General features: G+C 44.1%; 2 protein-coding genes across 3 annotated transcripts; both read right to left on the minus strand.

Moving 5' to 3' along the window:
* Positions 1-438: 438 nt before the first annotated feature.
* sost (sclerostin) lies at positions 439-4,371 on the minus strand. Its single transcript, XM_037277744.1, has 2 exons — positions 4,070-4,371; positions 439-1,810 (listed from the first exon to the last, which is right to left on the minus strand). Exons 1-2 carry the CDS (start codon positions 4,275-4,277, stop codon positions 1,395-1,397), a joined length of 624 nt encoding a protein of 207 aa, XP_037133639.1. The 5' UTR covers positions 4,278-4,371; the 3' UTR covers positions 439-1,394.
* Positions 4,372-10,267: 5,896 nt separating this feature from the next.
* On the minus strand, positions 10,268-16,853 carry dusp3a (dual specificity phosphatase 3a). Of its 2 annotated transcripts, XM_037277687.1 has the most exons (4): positions 16,524-16,853; positions 14,174-14,406; positions 13,298-13,503; positions 10,268-10,762 (listed from the first exon to the last, which is right to left on the minus strand). In XM_037277687.1, the coding sequence occupies exons 1-4, from the start codon at positions 16,715-16,717 to the stop codon at positions 10,748-10,750; spliced, it is 648 nt and encodes a 215-aa protein (XP_037133582.1). In that variant the 5' UTR covers positions 16,718-16,853; the 3' UTR covers positions 10,268-10,747. The 2 variants fall into 2 exon arrangements, with proteins under 2 accessions (XP_037133582.1, XP_037133581.1); XM_037277686.1 differs by having other exon boundaries at positions 10,268-13,503.
* Positions 16,854-16,996: the final 143 nt, after the last annotated feature.

A 16,996-nucleotide genomic window follows, 5' to 3' on the forward strand; every position in this document is an offset into this window, starting at 1 on the left:
AAGGTTTCCTAAGGGACACACTCTTTACTCTGGCCAAACGAATAGGGGGGCATGTCTGTTCTCTCCAGGAAAACAAGACTTGGCAATGACATAATGACCACCCGCTCGGGATGATGTCGTGAAATCAAATGCTCCCAGATAACGCCCACGGTAGAGTTATGTTTTGTGCGTGCACCTTATATTTTTGAAAGACTGAATAAAAATTGCATTCCTAAATGAACTGATTTCAGTGGCCAGATGGCATTTACAGGGAGTCCCTGGATTATGACTAAATTTAATTCTTACGTTAGCAATAAACAACAGTATGACAGTATTTGACTTACCTGTAAATTTGGGAGTCACAGGTACCTACGGTAAAGCAAGTTTGTCACGAGATCCAACGTGAAAGTCAGTGAGAAACATTCGACGCATGACATTTGAATAAAACAAGCACACCACTTTTCAAATGTATCTGCGTTGGCTTTATTCATGTACTGCACAGTATTTCATTGCGCTGTCGTACTATATGACAATAATGGCGTTTATAATATACTACAAAAAAGGTTGCATAAATAATTTAAATGTGGAAAAAAATAAATATGCAGTTCTTTCGTTAGTGGAAATCGTCCCCTCTCGCCAGTCACTGGTTCCCACTTGATACCCCCCAGCCTGGTAAGGGCAACACTCAGGTATGCACAACCAGTGACAAATGTTTTCCACTTGCTTCTTTTTAAAAGTCCCCCAAAAACAAGCAAACATCATCAGGATGCTTTGAAATCGGTGGGGAATGACACGTGCGTTGGTAAAGGGGGTATGTCTGGATAAATGCCCACCTCGTCCACAAGAAAAATGGCGAAGCGTGTTCTTGGCGTATTTACAGAATGGCAGGAGGAGGATCACTCTTCTATCAGGTCCATTCGTGGGCTCACTGAATTGGTAAATCCAAGGAATGCCGAGTGCTCGCCACGGGGCTATTGAGGCCTTGGGGGGGGGGGGGGGGGGGGTAAAGAGGTGGGAGGCCTCTTTGCGAAGCTGTCACCATCCCTCCTTTGGAACCCCTTCACCCTCATGAGCTGCCAGTGTCCCGTTTAGACAGATGTAGATGGATTACGGCCCCTTTGGTGCACCTTGTCGGTCTTAAATGCAGCAGGGGAGAGCTAGCGTCGTGTGTTTGTACAGATGGCTTTGAGGGCCCGGCGGGGAGGATGTTTGCTACGCTTGAGATGCATTTATATCAGGACGAGGACCCACTGCGACGTCTTCTCATAGCGAGTCCCGGACATTTAAGGTTTGTCATGCAGAAAAGTAAACTGAGATTGGCGGAAAAACACTTGAAGTCAGCTCAGCTTGTGAAATCGCTCTTGCATTTCCTCTTCAATAGAAATCGGTCAGGTTTGTGTGTACTCGGGAGATTCTTAATACGAGTTGTCTGTCAAGGGCGTGTTGTTCTTGTTTCTGTCCTGGGACGAGCGGCCGTGCTTCTTCTTGCGGGGCAACCGCGGGACCTCCTTGGCTTCGGACTGGTTGTGGTGCGGCCGAAATCGCTTGCACTTGCAAGATGTGATCATGCGGATCTTGTAAGTCCGAGTGTTGCCGTTGGAACAGTGCAGCTGCACCCGGCGCGTTCGCGAGTGCGCCGGGATGCAACGGTAGTCCGAGGTTCCGCCGCCGGTCCTCCACCACTTGCCACGGCCGATTGAGTTGGGCATGAGGTGTGAGGGCAGACACTGGCCCGAGCACACTAGCTCTTTCACCGGCTTGGCGCTACGACAGGATCCGTCTGTGATGTAGCGGGTAGAAAGCAGCTCCCTGCAGCTGAGCTCCGAGGCGCCTGAGAAACAACAGCGGGATATTGCCGTTACGCTCGCTTACAAGACAAACACTGGAAAAATACATCGGCTAACTGCCTCATCACTGACTAACCTGATGGTCAATGACTCAACAGTACTTCATTTAAATAGAGTGGTAAAGTCGACCTCTGCTAAATTTGTAACTTATTGAGATCTTGGGGGCGGAACATGCAGCAGGAGCATTGACATCAACAACAGATTTGAAGAACAAATATATTTTCCATCCATGGCTTTATTCGTGGCAAATGTGTTGTGCCAGCCTAAAAACCACCAGAATTAGAATTTTAATATGCTCATGGCTCCAGTTACCCATGGCTCAAGGTGTATCAAAAATTAATAGGATTTTTCTTCTAAATGGGAATGGCTTGACGCCTACCGGTAATTCTTAATGTTTGAAATACCCATCCCTAATTGCAAAAGTAGGTCAGAACATTAAAGCGCGATTTGCTTTTCGAGATTCAAAAACAACCATATTTAGTCGAGTGTTTGTTAATTTAATTTCATCCACGCTCCCTGGTGGCTAAGGCCTCCAGGCGCAGACATCCAGCTGGCAGCCATCAGCTGATGCGGAGGAGCCAGTTAAGCACTCCATCCAAATTAATGGAGCTCTGAGCCTGGCACATACAGTCGTGCTGGCCCTCGGTAATGTTCGAACTAAAGACTAAACGGCCGTCTAAAGCAACAAACACAACCGAGAAAACAATGTCATCTCCATTTTCGGCCGCGTCTTTATAACTGACGCATGCAAGGGCTATTGTGTTGTTGTTTTGTGACTTGTCTTTCTTTTAGCGGTGTATTAAAAGGACCAAACAACGGGCGAGGGATCTGCTTTCCTGTGGGCCCACTTCACAAAAAGATGCATGAGAAGTAACCTCCGTTTTATTCTCCTCGAGAAAACCCGATCCCGATGTGTTTTCTATGGCTGCAATACACAACGACGGCTCGCACGATCGCTCGGTATCCGCATTTTTAATGACTCTGGACGTTTAAGGGAAAAGTGACCCACAGGCACTTGAAGGCATGTTGAAGATGTAGCTTCAATTTAGGGTTGTTTTTATTACCTTAAAATAATTACGGGTGTGCATTGCTACGAAGAGACGATTTGATACGATTCTCGATACAGGGGGTATTATACGATTTTAAAATAGGCTTTAGGCTGACACTATGCAGTTGTCATGAATTATGCTTGTAGCTGACAAAGAATTTTCTTAAGTAAAGCCATAGATGGGGAATTCGCCAATACTGTTGTCATTGTTGTTAAAGCTCCCTAGTGGCATTCCTCTATGATGCTGCTATCCTATTATAAAAATATCTGTCTAAAAGCAAAACTACAAAGTCGTCAGGAAAAAGTTAAAACCTTGTGAGCTTCCTGAAAACGGCAATGTAGTGTTTTGGAAAGCACACAGGCCAAAGAAGACCTCAAATCTGACACTTGGCATTTGATTATATCTTCATTTCCCCTTCTCAGGCCACAGGTGGGAATCATTCTCAAAGGCAGCGTAGCGTTAAAAAAGCAATTTCCAGAGCCCCTCATGGAAATATGCAGCCAGAAGAAGGCCGGTGTTTTCTATTAAGGCCGACATGTTACCGCAATCAGAAGCTTGCATCCCTAAGCGGAGCTTGACTAATAGTGTCAAGCGAGACGGGCAATAAACTGATGAACAAATAAGGGGTTTCCGATATCTGTGTGCAGGCTCCACTTCCACCCGTGTCAGAAAAGAAACCGCAGGAATGTGCGTGTTAATTTGATTCTGACATAATCAAATCCAATTAAAAAAAATAGAGTTGAAGTGTGATAACTAAGATGGCTTTTTGTTAAATATTTCAAATAGTCAAAATGTGATGTACCAAAACATTTAGCTGATAAGCAACCTAAAGTTCAAGCATTTTTGATAACTAAAATAGAAAAGGTATCAATATAATTATAATTTTAAAAATGATATTGCCTTGTGCTGAAATGACTTTATTGTAGTTAAAGGCTTGTAATGATTTTTAATCACTTTCTGGCCTTAACGAGTATTTAAATTTGATGTAAAAATGGTCAAAGCTTTGAACAGGAATATTCTACTTGGAAAAAATCTGGTGGATTTCAGGTCTTTTATCCTTTCGCCTGTGGGCTTTCCAACAATCAAATATTTCAAATAAGCACACCGTGGATGACACTAGCTGAGATTTCCTATCTTTGTCTAGGTACTGAAAAACGTACAGGCATGAGGAATAATGATCAAGAGGACACTTACTGTAAGAGACTGAGTTGCTTGTTCTTCCTCCTGTTTTGGCCCTGTTGTTGTTATTCATGGTGTTGTTATTGCTGTTGTGCGAGTAGTCCCGTATGAATTCCGTGCCGTCGTTGGACACCTGCCTCCAAGCCTTGGCGGCGGCTCCGGAGGCGCAGCAGCATCCGCGGAGCAGCAGCAGGCTGAGGAGCAGCGGGGGAGCAGCGTGCATGCTGCAGCCAGGAGGACGACAGCGAAGTGGGGCAACTGGGGGAGGTGGTGGTGCTCGGCGGATGGGTGGGTGGGTGGGCTTGTTGTGGAGGGCTGAGAGACGCGCTCACGCCTTTTAAAGCCTCTGGCGAGAGGCTGCCAATTAGGCGGTGACGTAGAGGGAGAGGGAGGGCACCAAGCCGAGGCCTCAGACTGAATTCATGATGTTGCAGGTTTTTCCTTTTGGTGGGCCACGCTGTTGCGTCACCGCATTGCGAGTCCTTCAAAATCCTGGCACCACGGCTTTTCTTCTGGTCTTATTTTTGCCCCAGATGTTTGCTGTCTTACTACACCTTTAAAACTGCAGGGTGAAAACTTCGACCAACCCAGAAAGTCGGGTCAAATCGACCCAACGTTGGATTGTTTTTAACCCTGCATTTTTAAGCATATTGCATTTTTGTATGGCGGTTATGTTTTCTATAATTCCCCGCTGAAAACCTGGGTACTAAATGCAAAGGCCGCTGCTGTCTATGGATCTGGTTCAAATTAGACCTCGTTGACGGAGAGCCTCTAGGCATCCTCTGCATGTCGGCGCTTTGACGAGCGTTGACAGATGGAGAGTCCTCGGAGAAAAGGGGAGTATTCCAAATTAAGATCTCCTCCACGCTTTCCCCACGGACTCGGTTTAACGTCAGGATGACATTTCGGTGTGTTCGCATTCACTCCCGGAGACGCAATCGTCCCTCTTGTCTTGGCCTTTTTTTGTTTCTCGGTGCTCCTGACTCTCTTTGATTTGTCACACATAAAAATCAAGGATGCAGTTGACAGAGCCAGCCAAAGTGAGCCTGCGCAGGTTCACGTCTGCTCCTTATGAGCTCAGCAGTAAAACCATTGCCCTTTCTTTGCTCCAAGTGACTTTTTTTGATTCATTGTTTGGCTCTTTATCACCCTCAATACAGAGTGCAAAACAAGGTGAATGATTGTTTGATTAAGAGTCTGATGCATAGGTCGGGTGACTGGGGAAACACTGCCCCCTAGCGGGAGAAAGGGCAAGGGCAATGTGCAAATGTTGAAAATAAACTGACATAATAATTTACTTACGGTAAGATCTGGGTCTGTTTTGTTGACTACTAAGCCATTATTATGTTGTGCATAAATTGACATTTTTGTGAAAGAGCATTTCATTGTTCTGCCTATCATTATTATAGATAGTGCAGCACTTTATAAAATTATACATTAATAACCTACTTAAGCAAGATAAATGATTTAAGTTTGTGAATCATGACAAGTCAATGAACATTGCACATTCATATAATACAATGTATACAGATATAATGCATGAAGATTTGATGCGGAAGAACATGGCAAATAAACTGCAAAAAGTTTCATTTTGGCAGAGGATAAAGAATATATGCATTAGACCGAGATAGCAACAAATTTAAAGTTTCTCATTCAAAAAACTCAATACCAAAAAAAGTCTGTGTGTTTAAAGAAAGATCTGTAGTCCTGTTTTTTTGTTTTTTTACAGGTCACATATGATTTGTTTTTATAGTATTGTCTCACAATATACGTTTGAATGAATAGCAGTTAATTCAACCGTGTTGGTTTAAAATGTGCTCTATACATTTGGATTGAATTAAAGTGATGGTAACATTATATTTGTCATGTTATTTGATGTCTTGTGTTTACATGCCGGTATCTTCTATTACGAGAACACAAAAGCATGGCTAGATGCTTCCCATGTGTCGTTTAACAGCGAGGAGATGCTGCGTTATGTTGTGTGAAGTAGTGCCAAGCAGGGACGGAGCGCCTCGCGACAGATGTCAGTCACAATCTTCATTTGGACCTTTATGGTTTCTTTCACAGAGCCCCGGGGGTCCAGACGAGCGTTTTGTTTTTTTAATTATCATTGCAGTAAAATAACAATCACGTGCGTTGGAAGAAAGCCTCCGGCGTTGCAGCTGATGGTAGACTGCAACTTTCATTTAAATAAAAAAAAAGGCATTTTGCGGTCTCTAATCTTAATATGTTATCATTTTGTTTAATCCATTTACGTACACCGACGGAATAGTTAAATCGATCATTTCAGTCTTTATCTTAAAAAAAAACTGGAATATGAAACAATCAAATGAAAAGCAGTAAAGAGTGATTTACATAAACATTCTGCAAGTGTAAACTGTTCCGCACTTGCCCCTCGTAAAAACTCTCGTCGACGCAGATTCTATGTTGCATTTTGACGTCCCGCGGTTCGCCCTTGGTATGCGATGCAATTGCGAGCTGGGTGTCAATCAAGCTGCAATCGTGTCGGCATTAGTGTTGTTGTTGCACCAACATGTGGCTGCAATCAGCATACGCAACCACAATAAACACCAGCAACTAGCGGTCGCACACACTCGCAGGCCTCAGATATGTGAAGCACGCTGGATGTAAATGTGCTGTCATGTTCTCGCACGAGCTCGGCCAGGTCCTTCGAACAAACTGCGCTTTACGCCGACCTGAATTTATCAAGTGTGACAGCAAAATCTCAAGTTCAAGAGCCGACATATGGCAGCCCATTTCCAGGGATCTCGTACTAAAAAAACTACTTGGAAAAGTAAAGGTCTGAATCTGAAAATATTACTTATCTTCATATCTTTCAATGGACACCAAAAGCTTCTTATCCTGTTTATCAGCTAGCCTGTTTTTTTGGGTCTTTGGCAGTGAACGAGGTCAGCCGGAGTTGAGTGCCTGCTACGGGGCAGTAAAGGCACAATAAGCGCAAAAATGGATGCTCGCAGTACTCTGATCTTTTATGAGTCTTCCACGCAGGAAAACTGGAAATTTAACCCTGGCGGCAGTAAATCTCCAAATTGTCATTGTTTGTCTGCAGACTATTCAGAATATCTATCGTACTTCCATTGAAGCTGCCAAGAAGGAAGTTGGCCTGTGGGAGCGAGGCTGGCTGGACTTTAGACACTAAATGGCGCTCTTTCCAAACAGCCCTGAGGCCTTTGCTTGTCGGACATGTGTTGTTCTTAAGGAGTCAGCTAAACATTCCCAGAACATTGATCACAGGTTTTGATATAACGGCTCTAACGCTCCTGAAATCTTTCTGTTTTAGGGGTTAATCCGAGAATGCCCATTGTCTGATTATATCTTTTATCTATATCACAGAATTTGTATTTTAGGATAGTTCATGGTTATAGGTCCTCTGGGACCAATTTGACTATATTGCAGAAAAGGGAAAGTATTTCTTGGCATAAACAATTTTAAAAAATTCAAAACAATCTGCAATTAAATTTCTGAACAGACGATTTAAAGGGCAGCGTGGTTTCCCATTGAATGTCAAATCTCCCGGAATTGTATGCCAGAGGTGCTAATTGAGCATGTAAGTACAAGCAGACAAACGGCAATACGACGCGTGGTTATTTTCAACTTGTTTTTTTTTTTTTCCTTTTCCATTACAAGATCAATAAGTCAAGCAAACCAGCATGTGAGAATAATCTAGCCCCTGCGGTGTTTAATTCAGCGAAGGATAATGACAAGCAGAATGTCTCCGTGGCAGTAGTGTGCTGTCTATTGCAAGACCACCCACGATGTAGCTTCCCTTCGCGGACGCAGAAACATTGCTCGCTGGCATCTTTCCATCGGGTATGACGGCACCTTTGGGCAGAAGCCAAGGTGTGACATGACCAGTGTCCTGCTGCCTTAGTTGACAGCAGCACCACGGTGATGTCAGGTTGTGCTACAAGTGTACAAGGGGAACAGTGTTCTTCTACTATTTGTGGATTTTGAAAGAAAATTTTGATCTATGTACAAATTAACATTTAAAGGTGAATGTTACACAAAGTTCATCCGGAAATGTCACCCAACCTGAAGCTTGTAAATCACAAAGCTAGAATAAGCAGAAGTTGGGTTGTCATGACTTGGATTGTGGGTTGTATTGGATCTACCAGCTCAGTGGCCTAGTGGTAGAGTGTCCGCCCTGAGACTGGAAGGTTGTGGGTTCAAACTCCGGCCGGGTCATACCAAAGACTATAAAAATGGGACCCATTGCCTCCCTGCTTGGCACTCAGCATTAAGGGTTAGAATTGGGGGGTTAGATCACCAAATGATTCCCGAGCACGGCAACGCTGCTGCTCACTGCTCTCCTCTCCCCCAGGGGATGGGTCAAAATCACACGGGGATGGGTTAAATGCAGAGGACAAATTTCACCACACCCAGATGTGTGTGTGACGATCATTGGGACTTTAACTTTAACTTATCTGGCTCCTTAAGTCTGATGTGTGTACGTCTGGCGCCGCATTGTGAACATTTCAAACGCTTTGTGTAACTTGCATTGTTCCGTGTCAGAGGTGTGACGGCGCGGGCAGCAACATCTGGTTGCACAACAGGATGATCATGCGCAGCCTTTAGCAATTAGCGAGGCAGCTAAAAGATATGTTTGAAAGCTCCAAACGCCACGCAGGTCTGCTTTTTAACAACGCCACCTGACTTTTTACACTCCGCCGATAGTGAACGTCAACAAGGGACACTTTAGAAATTCAGCATAATGTTGGAAGAAGGGTGGATTCAAAGTGAGACTTGTTACCAGGCACTTTATCATTCTCTGGAGCTGTTTCTTTCTCTATATTCAAGCTGTTAAAAATTATCGAATTAATCGACAGCTAATCGTCAAGAGCCATTTTTTTTTTCTATTAAATGGTCTAAATCCTCTACTTACTTATTTTTAATCACTAAACAAAACTAAATAAACAATACATGAGGAAAATGGTTTTGTAATACACTTTCATGCAAGATACTTTATCCAATTATTTGATTACTCGACGGAGCGAATAACAAATTCTAAAAAAAAATTGATACAGCCCTATTTTATATGTAATATCAATTTTATCAGGTGGTGGCAATTACTAGCCACGAAGTGTTTCGTTTACGTTATCATTTTGAGATGCTCGTCCTCCAGGGAGAGAACACTGATGGAGGGTTTTAAATGAACTGACACGCGATCGTGTTGGCCGTGATGTTGTGGTTTTATAATTGTACTGGCAGCGTTCACGAAACATCCACATGCTGTGCAGTCCAAAAAAAAATCCAGCGCAGGATGAAACAAGCGGCACTGCGGGCGAAAGCACTTGGAAGCAGATCTGAAGAGATGGATCCTATGCTCCCTCCCGCCTTCATATTTCCTGATAAAGCAACGCTGTGCCACAGATGTGCTTCGACAACGGCCTTGAAGCATCACTCACTCTCTTGATAAGCAACGCAAAGCAAAAAAAAAAAAGGCAATTTTTGGAAGGCCGGACATCAGGAGGCCGACAGAATTCTGCTGCCAATAACATTCTCAGTAGTGACTGATGAAAACGTCAACAGCAAAAATACCTGCGACTGATTACATGTCCTGTTTCTCACTCATGAATCATTTCCTCCATAAACAAGCATCCGACATCAGGTGGTGTTAGCTTAGCGGATATGAGCAAATGAGCACATGACTCACGAAAATAAACACGTTTCCAGGCATTTAAGATATTCGAGCCTAACAAGTAAATCTGAATTGACACCAGCTCGTGTTTCTTCAAGCAAACCGCAGGATGCAGTCCGCTCTGATTTTGGCTCGAGTTGTAAACATTTCCATTCACAAGCAAACACATAGTTGGAATACATGTCACTTCATTACGCTGATGAGACTTGAGAGCTGTTTTAGAATCAAAGTGGCAGTGAGGGACCAATATAACCTGCTTGGATACATTTCTACTCGCAGTGCTTCCTGTCCTGTGCTGGGCTCTTGGTTCCTGGCGTGTTTCTTCACTGGACCCACCTGGATGCGGTTGTTTTCAACCCAAAACAGCAATTTATGAGCTTCAGAATTAATGCAAATTCGACTTTGAATTCAGGTTTCCTGGTTGGCTGGTACCCTCGAGGGTCCACACAGCTGCTCTGTTAAAAGACATTGCATGCACGGGAAAGACCTGGTTTTCGGAGTGAAGGACTCCCAACACCTAGATTTTGAGAATCACAAGTCAAGAAACAATTAGGCCAGATGATAACTCAGTAGTTTATTTTTAACAAAGATAAGAAATAACAATCAAACAAGAACAATCTTAAATCAAGTGCACTTCAACAAAGCCTCGCCCTCCCGCCATGTGAGGTGAAATAGACACACTGAACGACACACTGTAAGGCTTCAGGTGGGCTGCGTCGTTTGGGTCGTCGGCATTGTCGTGGTCATCAGAATGGGAACCGGGACAAAGCAGGAGACAGGTACAGCGGACTCCTTTTGTGCGAAATCCATTCAACGATAGGGGCGTCCACACTTGTGTCTGCACTCCACCTGGCCCCAACTCCCACTTTGTTACTCCTTTCCGGCGCTTGTTTAAAAAGCTCTCAGGTGGGGAAACGTGTCGAGGGAAAAGGTGAACGAGTTCAAGCCAGATGAGTTTCCACGATGTGCGGAGTATCGGTTATCGGTCGCGCGGGACTTCCAACAAAAGGAGACTTCAAGCGCAGATGTCCAAATTACACCACGGGAGACTTCACGAAATAAAAAAATAAAATAAATCACAGGAAGTTATCTGGGAGTCAAATGAGCCTACTTTTCAATGTTTCACAATGCTCTAAACCAGCAATGTGGATCCATTACAATTACGGATAACGGGTCCGTGATGTCAGTTTGTCAGAGAAGCGCCTTTCCCACCCAAAACATTTCAACTAAGATACACGTACGTCGTCCCGTGTAAGCGCTTAACCGAACGTTACTAACGGACCAATATGTCAGGCCAGCTCGGACATTGAATGCAGCAATTCACCACTTAGTGCATGTTACATATTACATAGTATAGAACGATATACAATTTGACATTCGCGGTTGTGAAACCAACACAGCGGAGCAAGTCGAAGGCTCCCAAAAGTGACGCCGGTTGCGTGTTCAACGACTAAATAGTAGCGATGAGATGAATTGTACACTTGGAAATGACTGATGCGGAAAATACAAGGAGATGAGTTTTGGAACAGGTACAACCAGTTGGAGTCAAGTTAAAGCATAAAATTGACTGGACAGTAGGTGGCAGTATTTGCTTGCGAAAGCGTCATACAAATGTATTATAGTTTGATGGCTAGCACAAGATACACAAATGCTCAAACGCAAAGTCATAAGTATTCAACGGGGAAGATGTATATTGGTCCATTTTTGAGCGCTTTAAATTTTGGGTGCTGAGAGGAGTTCCATCACTCACAAAGGTTCAGGTTGAACTTGAAACACACCATAAACTTTACAGGTCAACTTTGACCTTTGAATACACATGTTGAACTGTTGAATGTTTTAGAATATTTTACGAAATTATATGAATTAAAACGAATTAAATTAAATACGAATTTTACGAAATGGGATCGATTTGATAGATTTTGTGGCTTTAAGGTTCTGTATCCGTGAGACATTTTGTGCGGTCTTCAGGGCGTGATGAGGTGCGGAGGGGAAAACCACAATGTGACACATTTTTGACAAAGATCTCAGCTTGTTGAACGAGTGTACCTGATGGTTGTTGCCAAACATTTTGGACAAACACAACCGAGCGTGCGCAGCACGCAGCGCCGTGCTGGCCAAAGGACAAAGAGTGGGCGAGGCGGGAAGCGAGGTTGGGTCGAGCCAGAATGGGGGAGACTGCCTTGCAATGCCCCGCTCGATAAGACTTGACCTGCCGACGCATGTTTGGACGTTAGCAAACGCCGCTGCTGCAAAACTGTGATGCATCTGGCAGCGTTTAGTCATGTCTGCGTCAAGTGGGGGCCCAGTCTTTGCTGCTGGAACACATTTGGTTGGACATCGACCAAACAACCACTGCAGTCGCAGAAAACCTCCTGAAAGGAGCTGCTTTCTGTAGCGTGATGGAAGGACGCTCCCTAGTGGAGGCTCCGCATAGTGCTTGAAAATGAATCCAAATCTTTTAAACACCTTCTGGGCACATCATGGGCGTTAACGGTCGCTTTGGGAAAAGCGACTTTTGTCGCTAAGCGACAAGCAGATATGAATGCAATGACATTGTGAGCACGATCTGCCACCCGTGTCGCAATGTGAACGCACAATTCATGAGTGCGGATCACACGATTGTGGTCACGGGGAAAGTTTTACATGCACATCATATTTGAATATTAATATATTGTAGTACATGTAAATGGGCGATGATGAAATTTAGTCATATAGACGAATATATAGTGATATATAAGACACACGGACGATATAACTACACGTTACAGACACATTGCTCATACATTCATATATGTCAACACGTACAGTAAATACTTATATACAGTACGCACAGTACATGTATATATTCATATGCATATATTCATACATATAGCAAAGGAGGAATAAATAGTGAGTTGATGAGATGAGCGACACACTAGGCATGGTTGAGAGCGTTAAATAACTGACAGATGTCCTTACATTCTACATATACTGGATATAAGATGGGAGTATTGACATATATTGCAATGTTTCACTGCACTCAAATTAAAAACCATACGTGCACGGTATAGGATGTGCGAAGTGGCAGTGGATAAAATGAATTTCATCACTTTTGCTCCATGATGCATTTGGATAGTGTCAAATGGAGGAGGCCTCTAGGTGGGTTTTAGGGGCTGCTATGCTAATGGATTAGCATGGACCACTAGTGGTTAAAAAGAAAAATTGTTAAATCGCATTGCCATCTGCCGTACATTTTACTGTTAAGATTCTGACATTCGCGGCAGTGAAACCTCTCGGGATGATTGTGCTGTCCTCTTTTATATTAGGAATCTTGGGAGTACGGGGCATCGGAATGCTCGAAGTAGCTCAGTTCTATGAGGTCTAAGTCTATTGAGTGATTAGTGAGAGTTTACGGCAGCTCGTCATGGCGATTGGAAGGTAAACATGGACATTTGCGTGCGCGGAATGATCGACATTGATAAAAAGCATGTTCCGGAGAACCCCTCAGACGGGTGCTGGTTTGTGAGTAGGGTCCCGGAGCGCAACGGGAAACCAGTGAAAGGCATGATGCGAGGTCATTTTCATTTGGTCTTAAGTTTGCCCACCTCGCCGTTCAGCTTGCCCTCACGGGCCAGTTTCTCGTTGAGTTGGCACAGCAGGCGCAGGAAGCCGTCATTGGGGCCGATCTCCCTCTTTTGCCGTACGGTGGCCACTGCCTGCCGGGCGTCCATTTTGTGGCGCAGCATGAGGTAAGCCACCACCATGGTGGGCGAGCGGCTGTAGCCTTCCCGGCAGTGCACGTACACTTTCCCTGAGAGACACAACAACAGGATGAGTTGAACACAAGCCCAGTAGCAGTTACTTAAAGGTTTAAGCTATTGACTTAGCCCACAAGATTTTTCTTTACATCTCTAAGTGATTAAACGTGTCATAAGTGTTGTACGGCGGCAGATGGGAAAATCCTCGCATACAAGGAGACGATGCCTGCACTGCAGCAACGGTGATGCTGCCGCTCATTAAAATCCTCCAACCTTCGACCTTTGACAGCTGGCTCGCAAACAACACCCACAAAAATGAGCCGATAATGTCGCGCGCAGCAAAATCTGACACTGCGGCAAAACAGACCGGATCTTGGCTCTGAATATTCAAGTGGGTGCAGTTTTTTTTGGGTGTGTATTTCTCGGAACGCTGATACTGCACCTTTAATATCTAACATTTCATGTCAAACCTAGGAAGAGCAGAACAATGCGTTGCTGATATCCAGGGACTTGATCTGATAATGGAATATGGAGCAGGGCTCTGGAGTGAGTCGGAATTAGCCACAGATGATTGGCTTCTGCCTTTAAGAGGACAATGCAACACATCAATTAAGTCAATAAATATTTGGTAGAGAAAGGTGTGATGAATGATCTTAAGAAACATTTTTGTTTTTATCATCCTATATCAATACAGAAGGAATTTAGCTGAGGTGGCGGTGTCACCTTTGCCATTGTTGTGCGCAAGGGCCTTGTCAATAAAATCGGCGCCCTCCTCAAAGAAGGCACTGAGGTCGAACTGTTCCGTGTCGTTGGCCTTGATGCCGTGGTAGGCGATGGCCGTGCCGGCGTAGAAGTCGGCGCTGGTGTTGACGTGCATGAAGGAGGTGCCTTCCGCCATGTTCAGCACGTGCGTCACGCCCAGCTTCTGCAGGCGCATTGCATTCTGGGCCACGAACCTGCAGAGGAAGGACACAAGTGTTTGGCAAAATAAAAAACATAAAGCACTGAAACAGCACACTGGAGGGATGATTGACGAGTGGATGCAACAAGAAGCAAATATCACACTGCAGTGATAAAAAAAAAAAAAAAAAAAAGCAGCGTGTCAGCACAGTGTGTTAAAAGTGATATATATGCTGCATCTTTCATATATATATAGAAAAAAAACACTTTTAGCTGAGGCAAGCCTGCCTGGTTCTATCTATTGTTGTGGGAATACTAAACAAGCCACAATACTGCTTTTGCTTGATTTATTTTTAACATTAGTGTGCCATGTGCAGTTATGAGGTGTGCTGCTGGAAATTTCCCAACTCCAAGTGATTGTACAAAAAATGGATTTCCTACAGAAACTGTTTCTTTGTTCATTAAATGTATTTAAATAGTGTAATTGTATATTGCCAGCTGTGCCACCACAGCAAATATTTTTAAAAAAATGTAATTAACCTTCCATTCAAATTTTCATCTTTTTTGAGGTTCCTCAACCACTCACACATCTAAAAGCAATTTGGAGATAATTGCTCTGGTTCAAACTATGGATTGCCTAGGAAGGCCTCAAGTGGGTCAACTCCTAGGGGAGCCTCTCAGAGAACTTAATGAACATTTTCAAGGACTGAATCACCTTGTCTGCCCACAGTGTGAGTCTCATGTGAAGACGGCAACAGAAAACAACAGCCGTCTATCGGCTTTGATCCAATTACGGTCGCACCGAAGCGGACTCGTCAGCATAAAAATGCTAGTTGGGTCCTCGAGGGGGTCACAAGCTTTAAATCGCCAATCAATAACACCACGTCCTCATTTTAGACACGCCCACTTGGACAGTGCACTAATTACACAAGGCAGATTAGAGGCAAAAACGTTTGCAGCCTTGTCGAAATCACTTGGTTTCCAGACTTGATTGGCATGTTTTTATTGATCTCGTTGTAGCGCCGATCCATTAAAGCCTACGCAGAGCATCCCTCTTCCTGTCTCAAAGGCGACCCAAGCCGAAATACGGAGAGCAGGACTCTAAGATGCTCGCCTGTTTCTCTAGTAGTGATGTCCAGACCTGGCATTTCTTGTTGAGTTCAAATCGGTGGGTGCATTCAAGGATCAGTTGAAGAACATATTTGCTCCCGATTGTCCAGTTGCATCTAGTTCAGGTGCGTCGCCTGGTGTGGCGAGCGTGAAAGGTTTGCGTTGAACTAGGAAGCGACTGACCGTGACCTGTGAGATGTAAATCCTTTGCCTGAAGACACATTTCATTGGAAAGCCGATAACTGCTGGACAGCTAACAAGCTTATATTTATGTTTCACCCTTCAGTTTCATCTGCTATACTTCCCGCAAATGACTACATCAACATGATACTTTGAATTTCAGCAGAGACGATACGCACGGGAGATCGAGTCTGCAAAGTTGTTTTGAGAAATAGTATTGATTTTAATTTAATCCCACTCGTAACATGAAACATAAAGTGGACATTTATGGTGACACTGTAGTGGTAATTCGGGGACACAAAGGGTTCGGAAAACCATGACTCAGTTCCCTTCTACGACCTCTTGATAGATGATAAAAAGATGATCCCCCTACACACTGGACCACAGTCTTAGTTTTAGGTATCGGTCTATTTTTAGGTGTGAGTCTACCCTTAGGTTCAGGTCTAAGTCAAGTCAGGGTGTAGGTTTAGTTTTAGAGCTATTGATTACAAAGAGATCGAGTCTCGGTCTAAATGTTGGTCTCGGTCCTGCCCTTAAGATATGTGGTATGAGTACAGGGTTAGTTTTAGGACTATCTTGACTCGGTATAGTCATTTCAGGTATGCGGGTTTAGCCTGGGTAGAGCTCAGTCGAGGTTCAGATCATTTACATTAAGTATAGGTTTTGGTGTTAGGCTGGATGTAGTTCTATTAAATCTATGAATGCAATCAATCCTATTACATTTATGCGTTGTTGTGACGTCGTTACACAACACCCACTTTAGAGGGCGCCCCAAAGGTGTGTCACTCGCAAATAAGACAACAACAGGCGGTCGCTGGCAAGCAGCAGAATAAATAAACACACACGCGCACGCACGCACACCCACAAAAAGGCAAGCACTCACGCGTTGCCAATGTATATCCTCGGGAAGACCTCGTTGAAGTGCTGCGTCGGGAGGCTATAGAAGCCGCTGCCGTTCGACAGCAGCTCATTGAGTTGCTGGACGGTCACCTCACCGCCCTGAGTCGACGCCGCAACAGCTGGCGGGACGTCTGCAGCCGCCGCCGGCTGCTTTGCAGGACTATGGTGTTTTTTCATGACGCCACAAAACAATGAAGGTCAGACTGCAGTCGTCGAGGAAGCGGCTAATCTTTTGCAGTCGTTTAAGCTCATATTCATATCGACGCGTGTGAGTCGTGCGCGCACTGTCTGGTCTATCAGGTTTTTGACAAGCGATGACATTAAGTTCTGATATGTGTTGCTTCCTGTTTGCACACTCAAACTAAAAGTCACACGAGAATGGTAATGATTCAAATAAAGTGTTTGTTAAACCTCCAAAATAATTTACACCCAATTAATATTATATTTACTGTATAC

This window comes from Syngnathus acus, chromosome 19, assembly GCF_901709675.1.
Source record: "Syngnathus acus chromosome 19, fSynAcu1.2, whole genome shotgun sequence".
In the NCBI taxonomy this organism is placed as follows: Eukaryota; Metazoa; Chordata; class Actinopteri; order Syngnathiformes; family Syngnathidae; genus Syngnathus; species Syngnathus acus.

Excerpts from the sequence above, each read along its gene's own strand:
- sost (XM_037277744.1), bottom strand. The coding sequence starts at position 4,277 with ATGCACGCTGCTCCCCCGCTGCTCCTCAGCCTGCTGCTGCTCCGCGGA. Across the intron at positions 1,811-4,069 it reads AAGCAACTCAGTCTCTTACA|GCGCCTCGGAGCTCAGCTGC; the intron begins GTAAGTGTCCTC and ends GTTGTTTCTCAG.
- dusp3a (XM_037277686.1), bottom strand. The coding sequence starts at position 16,717 with ATGAAAAAACACCATAGTCCTGCAAAGCAGCCGGCGGCGGCTGCAGAC. Across the intron at positions 14,407-16,523 it reads AGGATATACATTGGCAACGC|GTTCGTGGCCCAGAATGCAA; the intron begins GTGAGTGCTTGC and ends CTTCCTCTGCAG. Across the intron at positions 13,504-14,173 it reads TGCGCACAACAATGGCAAAG|GGAAAGTGTACGTGCACTGC; the intron begins GTGACACCGCCA and ends TGTGTCTCTCAG.